General features: G+C 43.0%; 1 protein-coding gene across 10 annotated transcripts in view; it reads right to left on the bottom strand.

Annotated features, from left to right (window-relative positions):
* KIAA1211 (KIAA1211 ortholog) overlaps positions 1-21,647 on the bottom strand; it is a 264,569-nt gene that overhangs the window by 11,093 nt on the left and 231,829 nt on the right. For all 10 annotated transcript variants that reach the window (XM_021101354.1, XM_021101353.1, XM_021101357.1 and 7 more), the window contains one exon: positions 18,306-20,913. In XM_021101354.1, the coding sequence (XP_020957013.1) occupies positions 18,306-20,913 (2,608 nt within the window). The remainder of the gene's footprint in view (positions 1-18,305; positions 20,914-21,647) is intronic.

The following is a 21,647-nucleotide window of genomic DNA, read 5'->3' as shown; positions in this document are numbered from 1 at the left end:
CAGGGCACACACTCAAGGGAAACACAGCTTGATCAAGCCTGACCTGCAGGGCTACTCCAACAATTAGGGAGCAGAGCTTGCTGCTGACAGGGTGATAACAACCATGGAGCAGAGAGGAATTTGTCTCATGCCCTGTACAGGCTTAGATCCCCCAACACCAACCACACCCATTTCCAGGTGATAATGGCCAGCACACCCCAAGGAGAGACATGGCTGGCATCCATATCAAACCAGCCCTCACACCAAAGACCCTGGGCACACATAATCCATACAGGGAAGTTCCCACATAAAAACAACCCTTCAAGACCACAACAGATAACTTTCTCTGTCTCTATGAATTTAGGAGAAACATTAAATAAAATGAAAAGGCAGAGGAACTATTCTCAACAGAGCAGGAGAAATTCCCTGAGAAAACAAATAATAATACAGAGCTCACCAGTCTTTCCAGACCCTAAGTTCAAAAAGGTGGTAATGAGGAGTTCCCTCATGGCTCCGCAGGTTAAGAATCTGGCACTGGCACTGCTGTAGCTCTGGTTGCAGCTGTGGCATGGGTTGGAACCCTGGCCCAAGAACTTCTCCATGCCACAGGCATGGTAAAAAAAAAATAATAATAAAAATGCTAACCAAATTAAGAAAGATTATTGATAGAAGTGCTAGAATCCCTGTAACAAAGAGCTAGAGAATATAAAGACGAACCAGTTGAAAATAAACAATTCAATTGATGAGATAAAAACCAATGCAGAAGCAATGAATAGCTGACTAAATGACAAAGATGAGTGAAAAAAAAATTGGAAAGAAAAAGAAAAAGGAATTCTCTTCTGGCATAGTGGGCTAAGGATCCAGCACTGTCATTGCAGCAACTTGGGTCACTACTGTGGTACAGGTTTGATCCCTGGCCTGGGAACTTCTATATGCCATGAGTGCAGCCAAAAAAATACATATATATCTATATATATGGAATTCCCTGGTGGTCTGGTAGTTAAGATTCAGTGCTTTCATGCTGTGGCCCAGGTTCAAACCTTGGTCTGGACACTGAGATTCCCACATCAAACCACTGCACACTGTGGGCAAAATAAAAATAAAATGGCACAGAAGAATAAGTGCCTTGGAAGACAGAATAATGGAAATCACCCAATCAGAACACCAGATAGAAAAAACAAATTAAAAAAAAAAGGAAAGAAAGCAACATACAAGATCTATGGTATACAGAAAACTTGCCAACTCATGCATGATAGGGGAGCAAGAAAAAGAAGGAAGAGAAGGGGATTGAAAAGTGTATTCAAATAAATTATGGCTGAATAACTTCCTAAATCTAAAAAGGGAAACAGAAAATCCAGGTACAGGAAGCATACAGGGTTCCCAAACAAGACGAACCTAAACAGACCCACAATAAGACATCACAATTAGATGGCAAGAGTTCGTTGCCGTGAGCTGTGGTATAGGTCACAGACCAGCTCGGATTCCGCATTGCTGTGGCTCTGGTGTAGGCCAGTGGCTACAGCTCCGATTAGACTCCTAGCCTTGGAATCTCCATATGCCGTGGGAGCAGCCCTAGAAAAGGCAAAAAGACAAAAATAAATAAATAAATAGATAAATAAATGGCAAGAGTTAAAGAGAGGATTCTAAAGTCAGCAAAAGAAAATAAGTCATTTACAAGGGAATCCCTGTAAGGCTATCAGCTGATTTCTCTGCAAACACTCTGCAGACAGAAGGAGTGGCATGATATAATTTGCAGTAGAATACTCCACCCATGAGGTGGTCATCTAGAATACAAGGAGAGAGAACAAATTTCTCAGACACATGAACACTAAAAGAGTTCAACAATATTACACTCACTATAGAAGAAATTTTATTAAAGGGTCTTCTCTAAAAAGAAAAGAAGGAAGAATCTATAGAAAAGGGATGATCACAATAGCCAAGGTGACCCTACAGTAAGGGGTGAAGATCATCTGAGTAAGCTAGTACTTAGATTAAAAAACAACTTTAAAGAACTGTAAAAGCAATTATAATTACAATACACAATAAAAGGATAAGCATGAATATGTCAAATACGACAATAAAATCACAAAACATGAAAAAGGGGAATATAAAACTAGATCTTTTAAAATGAATTTGAACTTGAATGATTATCAGTTTAAAGGAAGTACAGTTATGAGTCAACATGTATGAACTCCATGGTAACCGCAAATCAAAAACATACAACAGGGAGTTCCCGTCGTGGCGCAGTGGTTGGCGAATCCGACTAGGAACCATGAGGTTGCGGGTTCGATCCCTGGCCTTGCTCAGTGGGTTAAGGATCTGGTGAGCTGTGGTGAGGTTGCAGATGCAGCTCGGATCCCACGTTGTTGGGGCTGTGGCCTAGGCCGGCGGCTTCAGCTCCAATTCGACCCCTGGCCTGGGAACCTCCATATGCCAAGGAAGTGCCCCTAGAAAAGGCAAAAAGACAAAAAAACAAAACAAAACAAAACAAAACATACAACAGGGAGTTCCCATCATGGCTCAGTGGTTAACAAATCCGACTAGGAACCATGAGGTTGTGGGTTAGATCCCTGGCCTTGCTCAGTGGGTTAAGGATCCGGCATTGCCATGAGCTGTGGTGTAGGTTGCAGATACGGCTCAGATCCCACATTCTGTGGCTGTGGAGTAGGCTGGTGGCTACAGCTCCGATTAGACCCTTAGCCTGGGAACCTCCATATACCATGGGAGCAGCCTTAGAAAAGGCAAAAAAAAAAAAAAAAAAAAAAAAAAAAAGAAACCACCAAAAAAACAGAGTCACAAAAACCAAAAAGAAAAGAACTAAAGTACACTACAAAAAATAATGATCAAGCCATAAAAGGAAAACACAAAGAAGCAATAAACAAAGAATGACAAAAACAACTTGAAAACAAGGATTAAAATGGCAATAAGTACATGTCTATCAATAATTACTTTAAGTCAAATGTCAAAGGACGAAATGTTCTGATCAAAAGTGGCTAATTGGATAAAAAAGAAAAACAAGAATCTAATGTTGTCTAGACACACAAGAGACACACTTGATGGGAAAAGACATACACAGACAAAGTGAGGTTATGGAAAAAATATTTCAAGCAAAAGGGGAAATGACAAGAAAGTGGTAGAAATTCTCATATTTCAATAAAATGGACTTTACAACAAAGGCCACAAAGACACACAAAGAAGGGCATTATATAATGATAAAGGAATCAATACAAAAAGGTTATTGGAGTCATTAATATATACATATACATGCATGCAATAGAGAAGCACTTAAATACATGAAGCAAATACTAATGGACATAAAAGGAGAAACTGACAATAATACTGTAATAGTCAGACCTTCCAGACAGCATATCGATAAGGGAACAGAGGTCCTAAATGACACAACAGATTAGTAGGACTTAATTGATATCTACAGCACACTATATCCAAAAAAAGAAGCATAGGAGTTCCCGTCGTGGTGCAGTGAAAATGAATCTGACTAGGAACCATGAGGTTTTGGGTTCAATCGCTGGCCCCGCTCAGTGGGTAAGGATCCAGCATTGCTGTGAGCTGTGGTGTAGGTTGCAGGTGCAGCTCAGACCCTGCATTGCTGTGGCTGTGGTGCAGGCCAGAAGCTGTAGCTCCAATTAGACCCCTAGTCTGGGAACCTCCATATGCCAAGGGTGCGGCCCTAAAAAGCAAAAAAAAAAAAAAAAAAAAAAAAAAAAAAAAAAAAAAGCAGCATAAACATTCTTTTCAACTGTGCATGGAATATTCTTTAGAATATATAACATACTAGGTTACAAAACAAGCCTTAACAACTTTAAAAGCATGTAAATTTAATCAAACATATTTTCTAACCACAATGGTATGAAACTAGAAATCAACTACCAGAAAGTAAAATGGGAAAAGAACAAATGGAGACTAAATAACATACTACTAAATAACATACTAAAAAACCAGTGTGTCAATTAGGAAATCAAAGAAATCAGAAGATACCTCAAGACAAATGAAAATGAAAACATAACTGTACAAAATCTATGGGATGCAACAGAAAATGTTCCAAGATTCACAGCAATACAGGCCTTCCTCAAGAAACAAAAAAATCTCAAACAAACTAACCTACCACCTAAAAGAATTAGACAAAGGACAAACAAAGCCCAAAGTCAGTGGAAGGAAGGAAATAATAAAAGGTCAGAGAGAAAATCAATAAAATAGAGATTAAAAAAAAACAATGGAAAAGGTCAATTAAACCAAGAGCCAGGTTTTTTTCTTTTAAAGACAAACAAAACTGACAAACCTCTAGCCAGACTCAACAAGAAGAAAGGTGAGGGGACCTAAATAAAATAAGAAATGAAAGAGGAGAAATAACCAATACCACAGAAAAAAAATAAAAGAATACTATGAAAACTTATAGACCAACAAATTGGATAACGTAGAAAAAATGGACAAAAATATCCAACCTGCTAAGAATGAGTTAAGAAGGAAACAATAATCTGAACAAATTGATCACTAGAAGTGAAAAAGAATCTGCAATTTAAAAAACCTCCCTGCAAATTAAAGTCCAGGACCAGATGACTTCACTGGGGAATTCTACCAAATATATAAAGAAGAACTTACATCAACCCTTCTCAAAATATTCCCAAAAAACTGAAGAGGAGGGAACACTTCCAAATTAATTCCACAAAGCTACTATTACCTCGATACCAAAACCAGACAAAGGCACGACAAAAAAATTGACAGGCCAATATCTTTGATGAATATGGTTATGAAAATCCTCAACAATACATAAAGAGGATTGTATACCATGACAAAAAGTTGGACTCTTTCCAGAGTCACAAGGGTTTCAACATACACAAAATCAATCAATATGATAACACCACATTAACAAAAGGAAAGACAAAAACCACATGAACATCTCAATAGAAAAAGTATTTGACAAAATTCAACACCATTCACCTCAAAAACACTTATCAAAGTGAGTAAAGAGGGAACATTATCTCAAGATAAAGAAGGCTGTTTACAACAAACCCACAGCCAACACATAGTGAATGAAGAAAAGCCGAAAGCTTTCCCACTAAATTCAGGAACAAGATAAGGATGCCCACTCTTACCACTTCTATTCAACATAGTATTAGAAGTTCTAGCCACAGCCATCAGACAAGAAAAAGGAGTAAAAGGAATCCAAACTGGAAGGGAGGAGGTAAAACTGTCACTATTTGCAGATGACATGATACTCCACATAGAGATCCTAAAATCTCTATATGAAAAGTATTAGAACTAATAAATTCAGCAAGGTGGCAGGATACATGATTAATATATAAAAATCTGTTGTGTTTTATACACTAATGAACTATCAGAAAGAGTAAAAAATATATATAATAATCCCATTTAAAACTGCAAAAGAGGAGAGGGATCAAGATGGAGGAGGTGTAAGATGTGATGCTCACCTTCTCCAACAAACACATGCAAAAACCCATCTACGTGTAAAATGATTCACACAGAACATTTACTGAATGCTGGCAGAAGACCTCAGACCTACAAAAAAGGCAAGAAACTCTCCACATAACTGTGTAGAACAAAAGAGAAAAAAGAGGGAGAGGAAAAAAAGGAATCAGGATGTGACCAGCAGTCCTGAGAGTGAGCTGTGAAAAAAGAATGAAATCTCACCCTGGGAGGCCACCTAAATGGCTGGGAGATCAGCTGAGGTGGAGGGGAGGCCTCAAAGCCTCAGAGAAAAGCTCAGCAGCTGGACTGAGAAGGGAAAAGCAGAGAGAGAGCCACACAAAGCATCAGTACCACCACACAGAACACCACAGCCTGAGACACTCGAGTGGGGGCTGGGCCTGAAATTTAGGCTTCGGACAATAAGAAAAATATAAACAAAATGAAGAAGCACAGGAACCATTTCCAGTTAAAAGAACAAGAGAATTCCCCTGAAGGAGCAAACAATGAAACAGACCTCTGCAGTCTAACAGACACTGAGTTCAAAGGGAAGGTAATGAAAATACTGAAGGAATTAAGAACAGCTATCAACAGTAATGCAGATTAATTTAAAAAGGAACCAGAAACTATAAGGAGGAGACAAGAAAAATTAGATAATTCATGTGCAGAGACAAAAGCCGAGTTAAAGGCATTGAAGAGCAGAATGAGTAATGCAGAGGAACAAATAAGTAACTTGGAAGATAGAATAATGGAAATTACCCACTCAGGACAGCAGACAGAAGACCAAATGAAAAAACATGAAAGCAATGTAAGAGATCTGTGGGATAATATAAAATGGGCCAATCTACACATTATAGGGATTCCAGTAGGAGAAGAAAAAGAAAAGGGGGTTGAAAATATACTTGAAGAAATAATGGCTGAAAACTTGCCAAATCTAAAGGAAACAGATATCAAGACACAGGAAGCACAGAGGGCCCCAAACAAGTTGAACCCAAACAGACCTACACCAAAATATATTATAATAAAAATGGCAAAAGTTAAATATAAGGAGAGGATTCTAAAGGCAGGAAAGAAAAAGAGTTAAATATAAGGGAACTCCTATGAGTTTCAGCTGATTTCTCTACAGAAACACTACAGGCCAGCAGAGAGTGGCAAGATATATTTGAAGTTCTAAAAGGGAAAATCTGCAGCCTAGAATACTCTACCCAGCAAGATTATCATCTAAGATAGAGGGAGAAATAAATAATATTTCAGACAAACAAAAAGTAAAAGAATATAGGATTATTAAAACCATTCCAAAGGAAATATTGAAAGATCTCTAAATAGGAAAGAAGTAAGAAGATATAGGATGGGAGAAATCACAATTGAAAAGTAATCACTTAAATGAGCCAGTAAACAGGTCAACAAGAAAAACAAACAAAACCTATTTGTAAAAGCGACTGTAAATAGAAGGAATAGCAAAAGGATAAATACAAAGATGTTAAAAAGGACATCAAAATCATAAAATGTAGGAAAGGAGAGTATGAAAATCTACAGTCTTTTTTTTTTTCTTTCTTTTAATGTGTTTGAGCCTATATGACTAACAGGCTAAGGCAAGCTGATATTGGAAGGGAGGGGTTAACATACTTGAAAAACAGAGCAACCAGAAGTCAAAACCAAACAATACATCCACAAAAACTAAAAACAGAAGGATGAAAACATAAAAGGAAATCAACCAAAAAAGACAAGAACAAAGGAGAAACATAGAATCAGGTGGAAAACAAGGTTTAAAATGGCAATGAATACATATTTATCAATAATTATCTTAAATGTCAATGGACTGAATGCTCCAGTCAAAAGACACAGAGTGGCAGACTAGATAAAATAACAAGAGTCTACAATATACTGCTTAGACTCACCTTAAGGCAAAGGACACATATAAATTGAAAGTGAGGGGATGGATAAAGTTATTCCAGGCGAATGGAAATGACAGGAAAGTAGAAGTCACAATACACATGTCACACTTTTAAAACAAAGGCCATGAAGACAAAGGACACTATTTAATGATAAAAGGCTCAATTCAAGAAGAGGCTCACACTCATCAATATATATGTAGGAGCACCCAAATACATAAAACAAATACTAACAGACATAAAGGGAGAAATTGATGGGAATACAATGATAGTAGGAGACTTTTACAACCCACTCACATCAATGGACAGATCCTCTAGACAAAAGGGAAAAAAAAAAAAAAACCAACAAGGCAACAGAGATCCGAAATGACACAACAGAACAGTTAGACTTAGTTGATATTTATAGGACATTACACAAAAAACCCAGAATATATATTCTTTTCCAGTGCACATGGAACATTCTCAAGGATTGACCATATAATGAAGCACAAAAGTAACCTCAACAAATTTAGGAGTATAGAAATTATTAGGCATCTTCTCCAACCACCATGGTATGAAACCAGAAATCAACCACAGGGGGAAAAAAAATGAGGAAAAACTGACTACATGGAGACTAAACAACATACTACTAAAAAACAATGGGTCAATGAGGAAATTAAAAGGAAATTAAAAATTACCTTGAGACAAAGGGCAATGAAAACACAACCATTTGAAATCTATAGGATGCCACAAAAGCAGTTCTTATGGAGAAGTTCACACAGACCTTCCTCAAAGAAGAATAAAAATCTCAAATCAACAGCCTAACGTACCACCTAAAAAAATTTAAACAAGAACAAACAAAACCTAAAGTCAGCAAAAGGAAGGAAATCATAAAGGTCAAGAGAGGAAATCAATAAAATAGAATTCAAAAACAAGAGAAAAACATCAGCAAAACCAAGAGCTGCTTCTTCAAAAGGGTAAAACAAAATTGACAAAACTCTGGCCAGACTCACCAAGTAGAAGAGAGAACCCAAATAAACAAAATAAGAAATGAAAAAGGAGACATCTCAAGAGATACTGCAGAAATACCAACACACACACACCCACACCCACACACACAAACACCCACCCACAAAAGCCCCCCAAACAAACAAACAAATGAAAAAACAGAAAGAAGAAGAGAATACTACAAACAATTCTATGCCAACAAATTTGACAACCTAGAAGAAATGGACAACCTTGTGGAGACATACAGCCCACCAAAACTGAATTAAGAAGAAATAGACCAATCACTAGAAATAAAATTGAATATGTAATAAAAACACTCCCTAGAAACGAAAGTCAAGAACCAGATGGCTTCACAGGCGAATTCTACCAAACATACAAAGAAGAACTTATACCCATCCTTCATAAACTTTTCAAAAGACTGAAGAAGAAAGAACACTCTCAAAGACATTCCATGAAGCCGTCATCACCCTAATACCAAAATCAGACAAAGATACTACCAAAAAAGAAAACTATAGGCCAGTATCTTTTTTTTTGTTTGTTTTTGTTTTTTTGTTTTTTTTAGGGCTGCACTCTCGGCATATGGAGTTCCCAGGCTAGGGGTCCAATCATAGCTGTAGCTGCTGGCCTACGCCAGAGCCACAGCAATGAGGGATCTGAGCCAAGTCTGTGACCTACACATCAGCTCACAGCAAAGCCGGATCCTTAACCCACTACACAAGGCCAGAGATCAAACCCGTGTCCTCATGGATGCTAGTTGGTTCATTAAACGCTGAGCCACGATGGGAACTCCAAGGCCAATATCTCTGATGAATAAAGGTGCAAAAATTCTCAACAAAATTTTAGCCAACCGGATCCAACAACACATAAAAAAGATCATACACCACGACCAAGTGGGATTCATCCCAAGTTCACAAGGATGGTTAACATATACAAATCAATGTCATACACCACATTAACAAAAGAAAAGTCAAAAATCACGTGATTATCTCAATAGATGCAGAAAAAGAATTTGACAAAACTCAACATTCATTCATGATAAAAATTCTATCTGAAGTAGGTATAGAAGGAACACATCTTAACATAATAGAAGCTATTTAAGACAAACTCGGGAGTTCCCATTGTGGTTCAGTGGAAACAAATCTGACTAGTATCCATGAGGATGCAGGTTCAATCCCTGGCCTCACTCAGTGGGTTAAGGATCCAGTGTTGCCATGAGCTGTGGTTCAGGTCACAGACAGCTCAGATCTGGTGTTGCTGTGGCTGTGTTGTAGGCCAGCAGTTGCAGCTCTGATTTGGACCTCTAGCCTGGGAACTTCCATATGCCATGGTGTGACCTTAAAAAGACAAAAAAAAAAAAATAATAATAATAAAAAAAGACAAACTCACAGCCAATATAACACTCAATGGAGAAAAGCTGAAAGTCTTTCTGCTAAAATCTAGAACAAGACAAGGATGTCCACTCTCACCACTTTTATTCAACATAGTATTGAAGTCCTGGACACAGCAATCAGACAAACAAAAGAAATAAAAGGCATCCAAATTAGAAAGAAGAGGTAAAACTGTTATTATATGCAGATGACATGATACTACATATAGAAAACCCTAAGGAGCCCACACAGAAACTATTCAAACTGATCAATAAATTCAGCAAAGTAGGAGAATACAAGATTCACATTCAGAAATCAATTGCAGATCTTTTTCTGCATCTATTGAGATAATCACGTGATTTTTGACTTTTCTTTTGTTAATGTGGTGTATGACATTGATTTGTATATGTTAACCATCCTTGTGAACTTGGGATGAATCCCACTTGGTCGTGGTGTATGATCTTTTTTATGTGTTGTTGGATCCGGTTGGCTAAAATTTTGTTGAGAATTTTTGCACCTTTATTCATCAGAGATATTGGCCTTGGAGTTCCCATCGTGGCTCAGCGTTTAATGAACTTACTAGCATCCAAACATGAAATGCATTGTTTCATGCAACAATGAAATATTAGAAAAAGAATATGAGAAAGCAGTATCTTTTAAAATTGCACCACCCAAAATTAAACACCTAGGAATAGGCCTGACCAAGGAAGTGAAAGATTTATATGCTGAGAACTATGAAACATTAATCAAGGAAATTAAAGAGGATTCAAAGAAATGGAAAGATATTCCATGCTCCTGGATAGGAAAAATTAATATTTTTAAAATGGTCATACTACCCAAAACAATCTATGGAATTAATGTGATCTCTATCAAATTACCCATGACATTTTTTACAGAACAAATAATCCAAAAATTTATATGGAACCATAAAAGACCCTTAATTGCCAAAGCAATCCTGAGGAGGGTAAAAAAAAAGCAGGAGGCATAACTCTCCCAGACTTCAAACAATATCACAAAGCTACATAATCAAGACAGTGTGGCAGTGGTACAAAAACAGACATACAGACCAAAGGAACAGAATAGACAGCCCAGAAATAAACCCAAATACCTATGGTCAATTAATCTTTGACAAAGGAGGCAAGAATAAAAATAGGAAAAAAGACAGTCCCTTCATCAAGTGGTGCTGGGAAAACTGGGCAGCTGCATGTAAATCAATAAAACTAGAACACACCATGTGCAAAAATAAACTCAAAATGACCTAAAGTCTTAAACAGAAGACATGACACCATAAAACTCCTAGAAGAGAACACTGGCTGACATCTCTAACATCATTCTTTGACATCAACTGTACAAATATTAGTTCAGTTTCCTAAGGTGACTGATGAATGGATTAAGAAGATGTGGTACATATATACAATGGAATACTACTCAGCCATAAAAAAGAACAAAATAATGCCATTTGCAGCAACATGGATGCAACTAGATATTCTCATACTAAGTGAAGTAAGTCAGAAAGACAAATAACATATGATATCACTTATATGTGGAAACCTAAAATATGGCATAGAAGAATCTCTCTAGGGAACAGAAATAGACTCACAGACATGGAGAACAGACTTATGCTTGCCAAGGGGAAGGGGGAGGGAGTGGGATGGACTGGGAGTTTGGGTTTAGTAGATGCAAACTATTACATTTAGAATGAATAAGCAATGAGGTCTGCTATATAGCACAGGGAACTACATCCAATCACTTGTGATAGAACAGGATGGAAGATAATGTAGAGAAAAAGACTGTATATATATATGTATGTATGCAAGTAGAGATTCTCATACTAACTGAAGTAAGTCACGGGTCACTCTGCTGTACAGCAGAACTTGACAGAATATTGTAAATCAACTGTAATAAAACTTTTAAAAAAACCCATATATTGAATTTTTTTAAAATTTGCAGATTGAATACATTCTGATCTTCTCTTGACAGTTGCCATTTCTATTAGTTTGTCATTAAAAATGGACTTTGTGATGCAACTAGAGATTCTCATACAAAGTGAAGTAAGTCAGAAAGAGAAAGACAAATGTCATATGATATCACTTATATGTGGAATCTAAAATATAGCACAAATGAACCAATCTACAAAACAAAAACAGACTCAGAGACATGGAGAGCAGACTTTTGGATGCCAAGGGGGAGAGGGAAGGGAGTGGGGGACTGGGAGATGGGGGTTTGTAGATGCAAACTATTATACTTAAGAATGGATAAGCTATAACATCCTACCGCATAGCACAGGGAACTATATATCCAGTCTCTTGGAGTAGAACATGATACAATGCATATTTATTTATGACCAGGGCACTGTGCTGTACAGCAGAAATTGACACAACATTGTAAATCAACTATACTTTAATTAAAAAATTAACTGATTTTAAAAAAAGATGTGGTATATATACACAATGGAATACTACTCAACCGTATAAAAGAACAAAATAATGCCATTTGCAGCAACATGGATGCAACTAGAGATTCTTGTACTAAGTAAGTAAGAAAGAGGAAAACAATTACCATATACTATCACTTATATCTGGAATCTAAAATATAGCACCTCTTAGAATATAGACAATAAAAACAAACATAAACAAATGGGACCTAATCAAACTTCAAAGTTTCTGCACAGCAAAGGAAACCCTAAACAACACGAAAAGACAACACACAGAAAGGGAGAAAATCTTTGCAAGTGAATCAACTGACAAGGGATTAATCTCCAAAATTTACAACTTCTGCAGCTCCATACCAAAAAACAAACAAGCCTATCAAAAAATAGGCAGAAGATCTAAACAGACAGTTCTCCAAAGAAGACATACAGATGGCTGAGAAACACATGAAAAGATGTTCAACATCACTCATTATTAGAGAAATGCAAATCAAAACCACGATGAGGTACCACCTTACACCAACCAGAATGGCCATCATCCAAAAGTCTACAAACAATAAGTGCTGGAGAGGGTGTGGAGAAAAAGGAACCCTAGTACAGTTGGTGGGATTGTAAGTTGGTGCAACAACTGTGGAAAACAGTATGGAGATTCCTCAGACAGCTAGAAATAGAACTACCATCTGACCCAGCAATCCCACTCCTGGGCATCTATCCAGAGAAAACCAGGACTCACATGTACTCCAATGTTCACTGCAGCACTATTCAACAATAGCCAAGACATGGAAACAACCTAAATGTCCATCGACAGAGGTGTGGATCAAGAAGATGTGGTACATATACACAATGGAATATTACTCAGCCATTAAAAAGAATGTAATACTGGCATTTTTATCAACATGGATGGACCTAGAAATGATCATGCTAAGGGAAGTCAGCCATACAATGAGACACCAACATCAAATGCTTTCACTGACATGTGGAATCTGAAAAAAGGACAGACTGAACTTTGCAGAACAGATGCTGACTCACAGACATTGAAAAACTTATGGTCTCTGGAGGAGACAGTTTGGGGGGTGGGGGAATATGCTTGGGCTGTGGGATGGAAATCCTGTGAAATTAGATTGTTACGATCACTATACAACTACAGATGTAGTAAATTTATTTCAGTAATAAAAAATTATAAGTAAAAAAAAGAACATGATGGAAAATAATATGATGAAAACAATGTATATGAGTGGATCACTTTGCTGTACAGCAGAAATTGACACCACTTTGTATATCAACTATAATTTAATAAAAAAGAAAAAATAAAATAAAATTACATCAAAAAATAAAATAACCAGGGATAAACTTTATCAAGGAGATGAAAGACCTGTATGCTGAAAGTATAAAACACTGATAAAAGAAATTGGAGGAGTTCCTGCCATGGCACAGTGGTTAACGAATCCGACTAGGAACCATGAGGTTGCGGGTTCGGTCCCTGCCCTTGCTCAGTGGGTTAACGATCTGGTCCGGCGTTGCCGTGAGCTGTGGTGTAGGTTGCAGACGCAGCTCGGATCCCGCATTGCTGTGGCTCTGGCGTAGGCCGGTGGATGCAGCTCCTATTCGACCCCTAGCCTGGGAACCTCCATATGCCGCAGGAGCGGCCCAAGAAATAGCAAAAAGACAAAAAAAAAAAAAAAGAAATTGGAGATGATTCAAAGAAATGGAAAGATACCCCATGCTCTAGGATTGGAAGATTTAATATTGTAAAAATGGCCACACTACCCAAAGCAATTTACAGATTTAGTGTGATCCCTATCAAATCACCTGTGACATTTTTCACAGAACTAGAATAATCCTAAAATGTACACAGAACCACAAAAGATCCAGAATTTCCAGAGCAATTGTGAGAAAAAAAGAACAAAGCTGGAGGTATAACCCTTCCAACTTCAGACAATATTACAAAGCTACAGTAATCAAGACAGCATGGTACTGGCACAAAAAAGACATACAGATCAGAACAGAAACAGAACAGGAGGCCTAGAACTAAACCCAGACACCCATGGCCAATTAGTCTGTAACAAAGGGAGCAAGAATACCCAATGGAGAAAAGACACCTCTTCCACAAGTGCTAGTGAGAGCTGGACAGCCATGTGTGAATCAATGAATTAGAGCATTCTCTCACACCATGTACAAAACTAAACTCGAAATGGCTTAAAGACCTAAATATAAGAGATGACACCGTAAAACGCCTAGAAGAGAACACAGGTGAAACATTTTTTGACATAAATTGCAGCAATGTTTTCTTAGATCAGCCTCCCAATGCAAATGATATAAAAGCAAAAATAAGCAAATGGAAGCTAATTTAACTCAAAAGCTTTTGCACAGCAGAGGAAACTATTAACAAGATGAAAAGTCAACCTACGGAATGGGAGAAAATATTTGCAAACAATAAGGGGTTAATATCCAAAACATACAAATAGCTCATACAACTCAATATTGAAAACAAACAACCCAATCAAAAAATAGGCAGACTATCTAAATAGGCATTTTTTCAAAGACATACGGATGGCCAATAGGTACATGAAAAGATGCGCAACATCACTAGTTGAGAAATACAAATCAAAACTGCAGTGAAGTATCACCTCACATAGGTCAGAACAGCTGTCATAACAAGAGCTAGAGAAGATGTGGAGAAAAGAGAACACTTCTACACTGTTGGTGTGAATGTAAATTGGTCCAACCACCATGAAGAACAGTATGGAGCTGTCTTTTTTTTTTTTTTTTTTTTCCTTTTCTTGGGTCTTTTTGTCATTTCTTGGGCCACCCTCGGGGCATATGGAGGTTCTCAGGCTAGGGGTCGAATTGGCTACACCACAGCCACAGCAACGCGGGATCCGAGCTGTGTCTGCAACCTACACCACAGCTCATGGCAACGCCAGATCCTTAACCCACTGAGCAAGGACAGGGATCAAACCCGCAACCTCATGGTTCCTAGTCGGATTTAGATTCGTTAACCACTGCACCACGACAGGAACTCCAATATGGAGTTTTCTTAAACTAAAAATAGAACTGTGCCGTGATCCAGCAATTTCAGTCGCGGGTATATATGTGGAAAAAATACATAAAAATATATACGTGGAAAACTCTAATTCAAAAAGATACATGCACCTCAATGTTCAGGGCAGCACTTATTTACAATAGTTAATACATAGAAGTAACCCAAGTGCCCACAACAGATGAAAGACTTGAAAAGATGTGGCATATATATACAATGGAACATTCCTCAGCCATAAAACAGAGGTGTCCCCTGGTGGCTCAGTGGGTTAAGGATCTGGCGTTGTCACTGCTGTGGTACGGTTCACTCCATGGTCCTGGAGTAGTCATTTTCATTCAAAAAAGAATGAAATATTGTCTTTTACTGCAACATGACTGGACCTAGAGAATATTATGCTCAGTGAAATAAGTCAGAGAAAGACAAATACAATACGATATCACTTAATGCAGAATCTAAAATATCATACAGATGACTCCATATACAAAATAGAAACAGATTCACGGACATAACAAACTTAAGGTTACCAAGGGGGAAAAGGTGAAGGGACAATTCAGGAGTATGGGATTAACAGGTACAAACTGCCATACATGAAATAAACAAGCAACAAGGATTTACGACACAGCACAGGAAATTATACCCCACATCCTATAATAACCTATAATGGAATTTAATCTTCAAAAAATCCATCACTACGCTGTCTACCTGAAACTAACAGAATATTGTAAATCAACTATTCTTCAATTTGTAAAAAACTGAAAATATAGACAGATTCCAGAGAGAACCAGGGAGGCTGGGATGCAAGGCAGCGAGAGGACTGAGGTCCTGTTGTCACCTGTCCTGCTCCCTTGAGGTGGGAGGCTCTGCAGCTCCACGAGTCCATGGCCTATTATACCTCCTTTGAACCAAATGATCTCTCATTAAGTGGACAAATTCTGACAAAGAACGACTGAACGTACACTAATGTGAGGATGAGAACACAGAGGAGATGAGAAGCTTTTTGCCTGTGATACCTGGTGGGGGATTAGCTCAGACAAGAAGTTGGTCAAAGAAAAGAAAATGTAGTACCACGACTTGCAGCGTGGATTTACATCCATGGTTGTTTCTTTCAGTGAGGCTTGCCCTGACTGCACACGGAGCTCATCATTAGGTTTTAGCTAATGATGGTGCTACAGGTACATGATGGACAAATACACTGGAGATCCAGGCTTAGTATCTTTATCCTGATAGGGTATCTAGTTAAATTTGGTCAGCCCAGGCCTGAAGGTGGAAAGCGTTTAAAATCCCACTCTCATAGTTCTTTTCTACCAAATAAAGAAAAATGCAATTAGCAGAGAATGTTAACCCAGAATCTGGAAACTAAGGAAGAAAAGAGAGTCAGCGAGTTTTTGGTAGGAAATTGTAAGAATCAGAGGGATGTGTGTAACAGAAAGCAGCAGGACAGAGTGGTATTTCTTTGGGAGAAGACATGGCAGTGACAGCTCGGCTGGAGGGCAGCTCTGATGGTGCCGTGAAAGCTACCACAAAAGCTCAGTCAGAACTGAAAACAGCAGCTCCCGCCGTGGCTCAAGTGGTTAACAAGGTGGACTAGCATTCATGAGGCTGCGGGTTTGATTCCTGGCCTCACCAGGATTACAGACCTGGCTTTGCTGTGAGCTGTGGTATAGGCTGGCAGCTACAGCTCCGACACCCTCAGCTCCGATTGAATCCTTGGCCTGGGAACCTCCATATGTCGTGGGTGTGGCCCTAAAAAGACAGAACAACAACAAAAACAAAAAAACCTGAAAATGGGGGTTCTGGTTCAAGATGGTGAGACAGGAGGATCCCAGCCCGACCACCGCAACCACCCCCCCACAACCCTCTAGCCTTACAGCCACATACAGAACAATTCCTTCAGAAAGAAATCGAGAAACAAGCGGAGTGACTGCAACACATCAGAGGAACAGAGGAAGTCCACGTGGAAAGGCGGGGGAGAGCCAGGGACACAACCAGCCAGAAACCCCATCCCTGGCACAGTGGCCCATGGCCAGGAGGGAACTCAGAACTCCCAGCCTTTCCACAGGGAGCAAAGAGTTTGGACCCCACATGTGGCACCCCCACTTTTAAGACTTCCACTTGCGTGACTGGCCCCAAACAGCTATCTCTGAGAGCCGGTGGGCTCTGGTCCCCAAGACCCACAAGGCTCTGGGGAAACTAAGGCTCAGTTCTTAGGCTCATGAGACCCACTGTGGCTCTCTGCTCCCCTCCCCCCGCCCCAGCCCAGCGCAGAGATTAAAAAAACAAAACAATGAACAACAACCTGAAAACGGGCCCCTCTTTGGCAGGAAAACAGAAACCATGGGGATAAAGTGTCTGGATGCTACTGATAAACATGCCGGTCCACAAACAGGCAGGCTGGATTAAAAAGGACGGTGGGGTCTTCCGTAAGGCAGGTAACCAAAGGACATCCCTGAGAATCAGCCCCTCCCTGAGAACAAGCAGGAGAGAAGCTGTAGACCCTTCCCGAAAAGGCCAAGGGAGCATCTTCCCGGGCTAGGACCCACACCCGACCACCTACTGGCAAAACCAAAGAAAAGGTATCAGGTGAAGGTTCCCAGGAGCCCCAAAACCAATTGGTAATCACCGAGCCCCTCAAACAGCTCCGCTGCGGAAACCCGAGGGGGCTGCCCGGAGTCAGGGTTCTCTGAGATTCTCTATCCCAGAGCTTTGCAGCCGCAATCTAGGGGGCTGTGATGCACACGCAGGACGCGTGCATACAACTGAGACAAAGCCGCCTGTGCACACCGAGGCTCCTAACCCCCCACCTCGGGCCAGTCTTGTACAGAGCACAGACACGGATCTAGGAAACTCCAGGCTTTCCGGTCACAGCGCGGGCCCCTCTCAAAGATTAATGACATTTGAACTAATGAGGACCACAGTCCAATTTTCCCTGGTGGTCGATCTGTGCCAGCATCACCACCTGTGTAAACAAGCAGGATCCGCAACAGGTGGGGGCTTCCAACACGCGACCGTCCACATCCGCGAGCTGGGAGAGCGGGCCCGGCTACGGTTCCTGCGGGAGATCCTTGCGTGGGCCTGCCTCGAATTAAGGGACCCTCCAGCCGCAGCTCCCCGGGTGCTTCTGGCCGGGCAGCTCTGCCTTTAGCGGGGACACAGAGCCCACTGCTACGCACCTTTCCTCGCTGCCTCGGGCGTCGGGGACGGCTTGTCCTGTCGGGTGGCAGACGGGGCCGACGACGTTGGTTTCCTCTCTGCTTCCCCCTCCTCCTCGCGCTCCGGCCTGTCCTCGGGGGGTGGGGGCGAGGGCGGCCGGGGGTCACTGCCGCCCCCAGCCTCCTTGCCCGGCTCACTGGGCTCGGGGTCAGGCTTCCCCGCCCTGCGGGCCAACAGCTCCACCAAGTAGGGCCTGCTCAGCTTGAAGAGCGGGGACGCCGGCGGGGTCTGGCCCGTGGGCTTGGGCGCCAGGGCCGGCTTCTGGGCCGAGGACGTTCTGCTGGCCCCTTGGTCCTGTTCCGGAGCCGGGGGTCCAGGAGCGGCGGCAGCAAAGCTCTGGGCAGAGTCCTTCCAGGGGGCGGGGGCTTGCTTTCTGTCCAGGGCCAGGGTGGTGCCAGGCTTGAGGGCCGCAGCCTCGGTGTCCTCTGCACCTGTGCTCCCGGGAGCTGGCGGGGCTGAGTCCATACTGTCCCCCGTGCTGCTGTGCCTCTTCTTCTTCTTTTGCTCTGTCTGCTGGTCGCAGTGGAAGCGCAGGGAGTAGTTGGTCCTTCTCAGTTTGATTCCGAAAGGGGAAGCCTTTTCCTCCCCGCCTGGCGTCATGGGCCCTGGCTTGGCCCCACCACCGGCGATGTCGCTGTCCCAAATGGCCACGGGCTCTGCCAGGGCCCCTGCTCTCTGCGGAGGAGAAGGGAGGCTCGGAACAAGGAAAGAGGGAAGGTCTTTGGCAAATTTGCAGCCCTCTGTGGTGTCCGTCGGCTCCTGCAGCGCTCCCGGTTTCTCGGGGTCGGCAGCGGGGGTGTGGGGTGCGGCCTCTTCGCTGGGGCCAGGCACCGACCTCTTTCTAGTGCTTTCGGCTTCCGCATTCTGTCTGGAGGGCTCCGCGCCACCATCAGAGAACTTCTGCCAGGCCGGCTTGATGGAGAACTTCGCATTGACCGGCGGGGTCCTCCGGGCGTTCCCGCGGGCATCACCACGGCCCCGGAGAGCGTGCTCCTCGCCCGGCCGGGCCTGCTCACTCTCTGCGCCCTTCAGGATTCTGGACCGGATGGAAGCCCACTCAGCAAGCGCGCCCACGCTGCCCGCGGACTCCTGCGTGGGCCTGGCCTTGCCACCGCCTGTCCGGGGGTCGCCGGGGTCTCGGGGAGAGTTCTCCAGGGCAGGGCCGTCCACGTGCTTCTTTTCTTCAGACAAGCCCAGCAGAGACTTGCACGCTGTGTCCTTGATCTGGCTCAGGTTGACGGCCGGACCACAGAGCTGGGCTCCAGTGACCAGGATGGCCGTGTGGGGGATGCTCAGAGCTGAGGGCAGGGCGTGGGAGGCCGGGCTGGCTCTGGGGGCCTTTGGCTCTTGCGGAGCAGAGGAGAGTCCCGCATCTTTGACGGGCGTCACGGGGCTGAGATTGACTTTGGGGAAAAGAATCTGTCTCCCTCCTGATGATACCTGGAACGTGTAGGCTCTGGGCACGGTCCGCCTCTCTTCCAGCTCCTGCCACCTGAGCTCCTCCACCTCCCTGCCTGTCTCTGGCGCCAGTGCCGCTTCCTCCGGGGCCTCCTGTTTCTGGAGAGGCTGTGCCTTGGGGTCTGCTCTTTCCTCCTGCCTCCCGCCGTGGTCATCCCCGGGGACGGTCCCCCGCTTTGCTGGCTGCTCCCCTGATGACTCAGTGGCCTCCTGGCTCTGCTTCACCCAAATACTAGGTTCCTCAGAACTTTCTCTTGGCTTCTCTAGTTTCAGGTGTTCTCGTTCTGCTTTCTCTGCAAGGTCGCTCTGAAAGGGGCTCCTCAAGCCCCTTCTGGGTTCCAGCAGTGGCTGACTGTCGTCTTCCACAATCAGCGCTTCTCGAGGCTTCTTTTCTGCTTCCTGCCTCCTCTGCGCCTCCAAGTCCTCCCGCTTCTTCAGCTCTTCCCTCCTCTTGGCCTCCTCGGCCTCCTCCCGCCGCCTCTGCTCCTCCCGTCGTTGTTCCTCCTCCGCCTCCTCCTGCCTCCTCTGCGCCTCCAGCTCCTCCTCCTCCCGCCGCCTCTGAGCCTCCAGCTCCTCCGCTCTTCCGAGTTCTTCTAACGCTCCCTCCTCGTCTTCCAGCAGCTGCTCTTCTGCCTCGTGCGGGCCCCGCGCCTCCAGCTCCTCCGGCGGGTGCGCGCGTCTCTCCAGGTGCCGCTGCTCTTCGGCCCCCGGGCGCCCTGCTTCCTCCTGCTGCCTCTGCTCGGGGCCTGGGCAGCCTGGCTGTCCCGGGCTCGGTGTCTCCTCTGCCCGCAGCCCGCTCTCCGCCTCTGGCTCTGCTCCTCCGTCCTCTTCCTCCTCTACCCGCCCGTGCCCCCTGCTCTCGTCCCAAAGCCGCCTCTCCAAGGCCTGGAGCCTCTGCTCTTCCAGGCGGCGCTTCTCAGCCGCTTCGGCTTTTTGGCGTTTGCACTTGGCCTCCAGTTCTCGCCAGTATTCGTCTTGACGCCGCTTCTCTTCCTCCGAGTCCAGCGCCTCTGGCTCCTCTTCGTGCCAGATTGGCTTGTCCTCCCCAGGGTGTCCATTCTGGTCCAGGGTCAACTGACGCGGGAGGCCACCTTGCACGGCTTGTCGATCCTAACATTGGAAGGGAAACAGAATTAGCCTTTCCTTGTGCGCGGGCCACCTTTCCAATCCCAGTGGCAATCCGCGGGGCCCTCCTAATCTCTAGAGGGGCAGGTTCCTAACACAGAAAGGTACTCCCGCATCTGTCACAGAGAGTAGACTGTGTGGGTGGGCAGAGAGCTTCATCTTCCTGTTTCCTCTCTACACATCCTCAGATTCCTTATTCTTGGAGTTCCCCTGGTAGCTCAGTGGTAACTAACTGACTAGTACCCGTGAGGATGCAGGTTCGATCCCTGGCCATGCTCAGTGGGTTAAGGATCTGGCTTTGGTCACAGACAAGGCTCAGATCCAGCGATGCTGTGTCTGTAGTGTAGGCCAGTGGCCACAGTTGGGATTCGACCCTTAGCCTGGGAACTTCCAAATCCGGCGGGTGCGGCCCTAAAGAGATTAAAAAAAAAAAAATTCCTTATTCCTTTATTTTTCCTAATGACACTGGAAGCATATTGGAAGCTCCCCAGCTGGGGACTGAATCCAAGCCACAGCTGCAGCCTGTGATCAAACCTGTTTGAGCCACTGCAGTCAGATTCTTAACCCACTGTGCCACAGTGGGAACTCCTCATATTTCTTATCCTTAATACACATGAATAATCATAGGGAAGGAAACCAGTAGTTCAGCATTAGAAAGATGAGGGAAAAATGAGATTTGCATTTCATCAATGTCCCCTGAAACTTGTGACTCCAAATCT

Source organism: Sus scrofa, chromosome 8, assembly GCF_000003025.6.
Source record: "Sus scrofa isolate TJ Tabasco breed Duroc chromosome 8, Sscrofa11.1, whole genome shotgun sequence".
Classification (NCBI taxonomy): domain Eukaryota; kingdom Metazoa; phylum Chordata; class Mammalia; order Artiodactyla; family Suidae; genus Sus; species Sus scrofa.
Note: the sequence above shows the minus strand (reverse complement) of the source record. Positions and strands in the feature narration are given on the sequence as shown.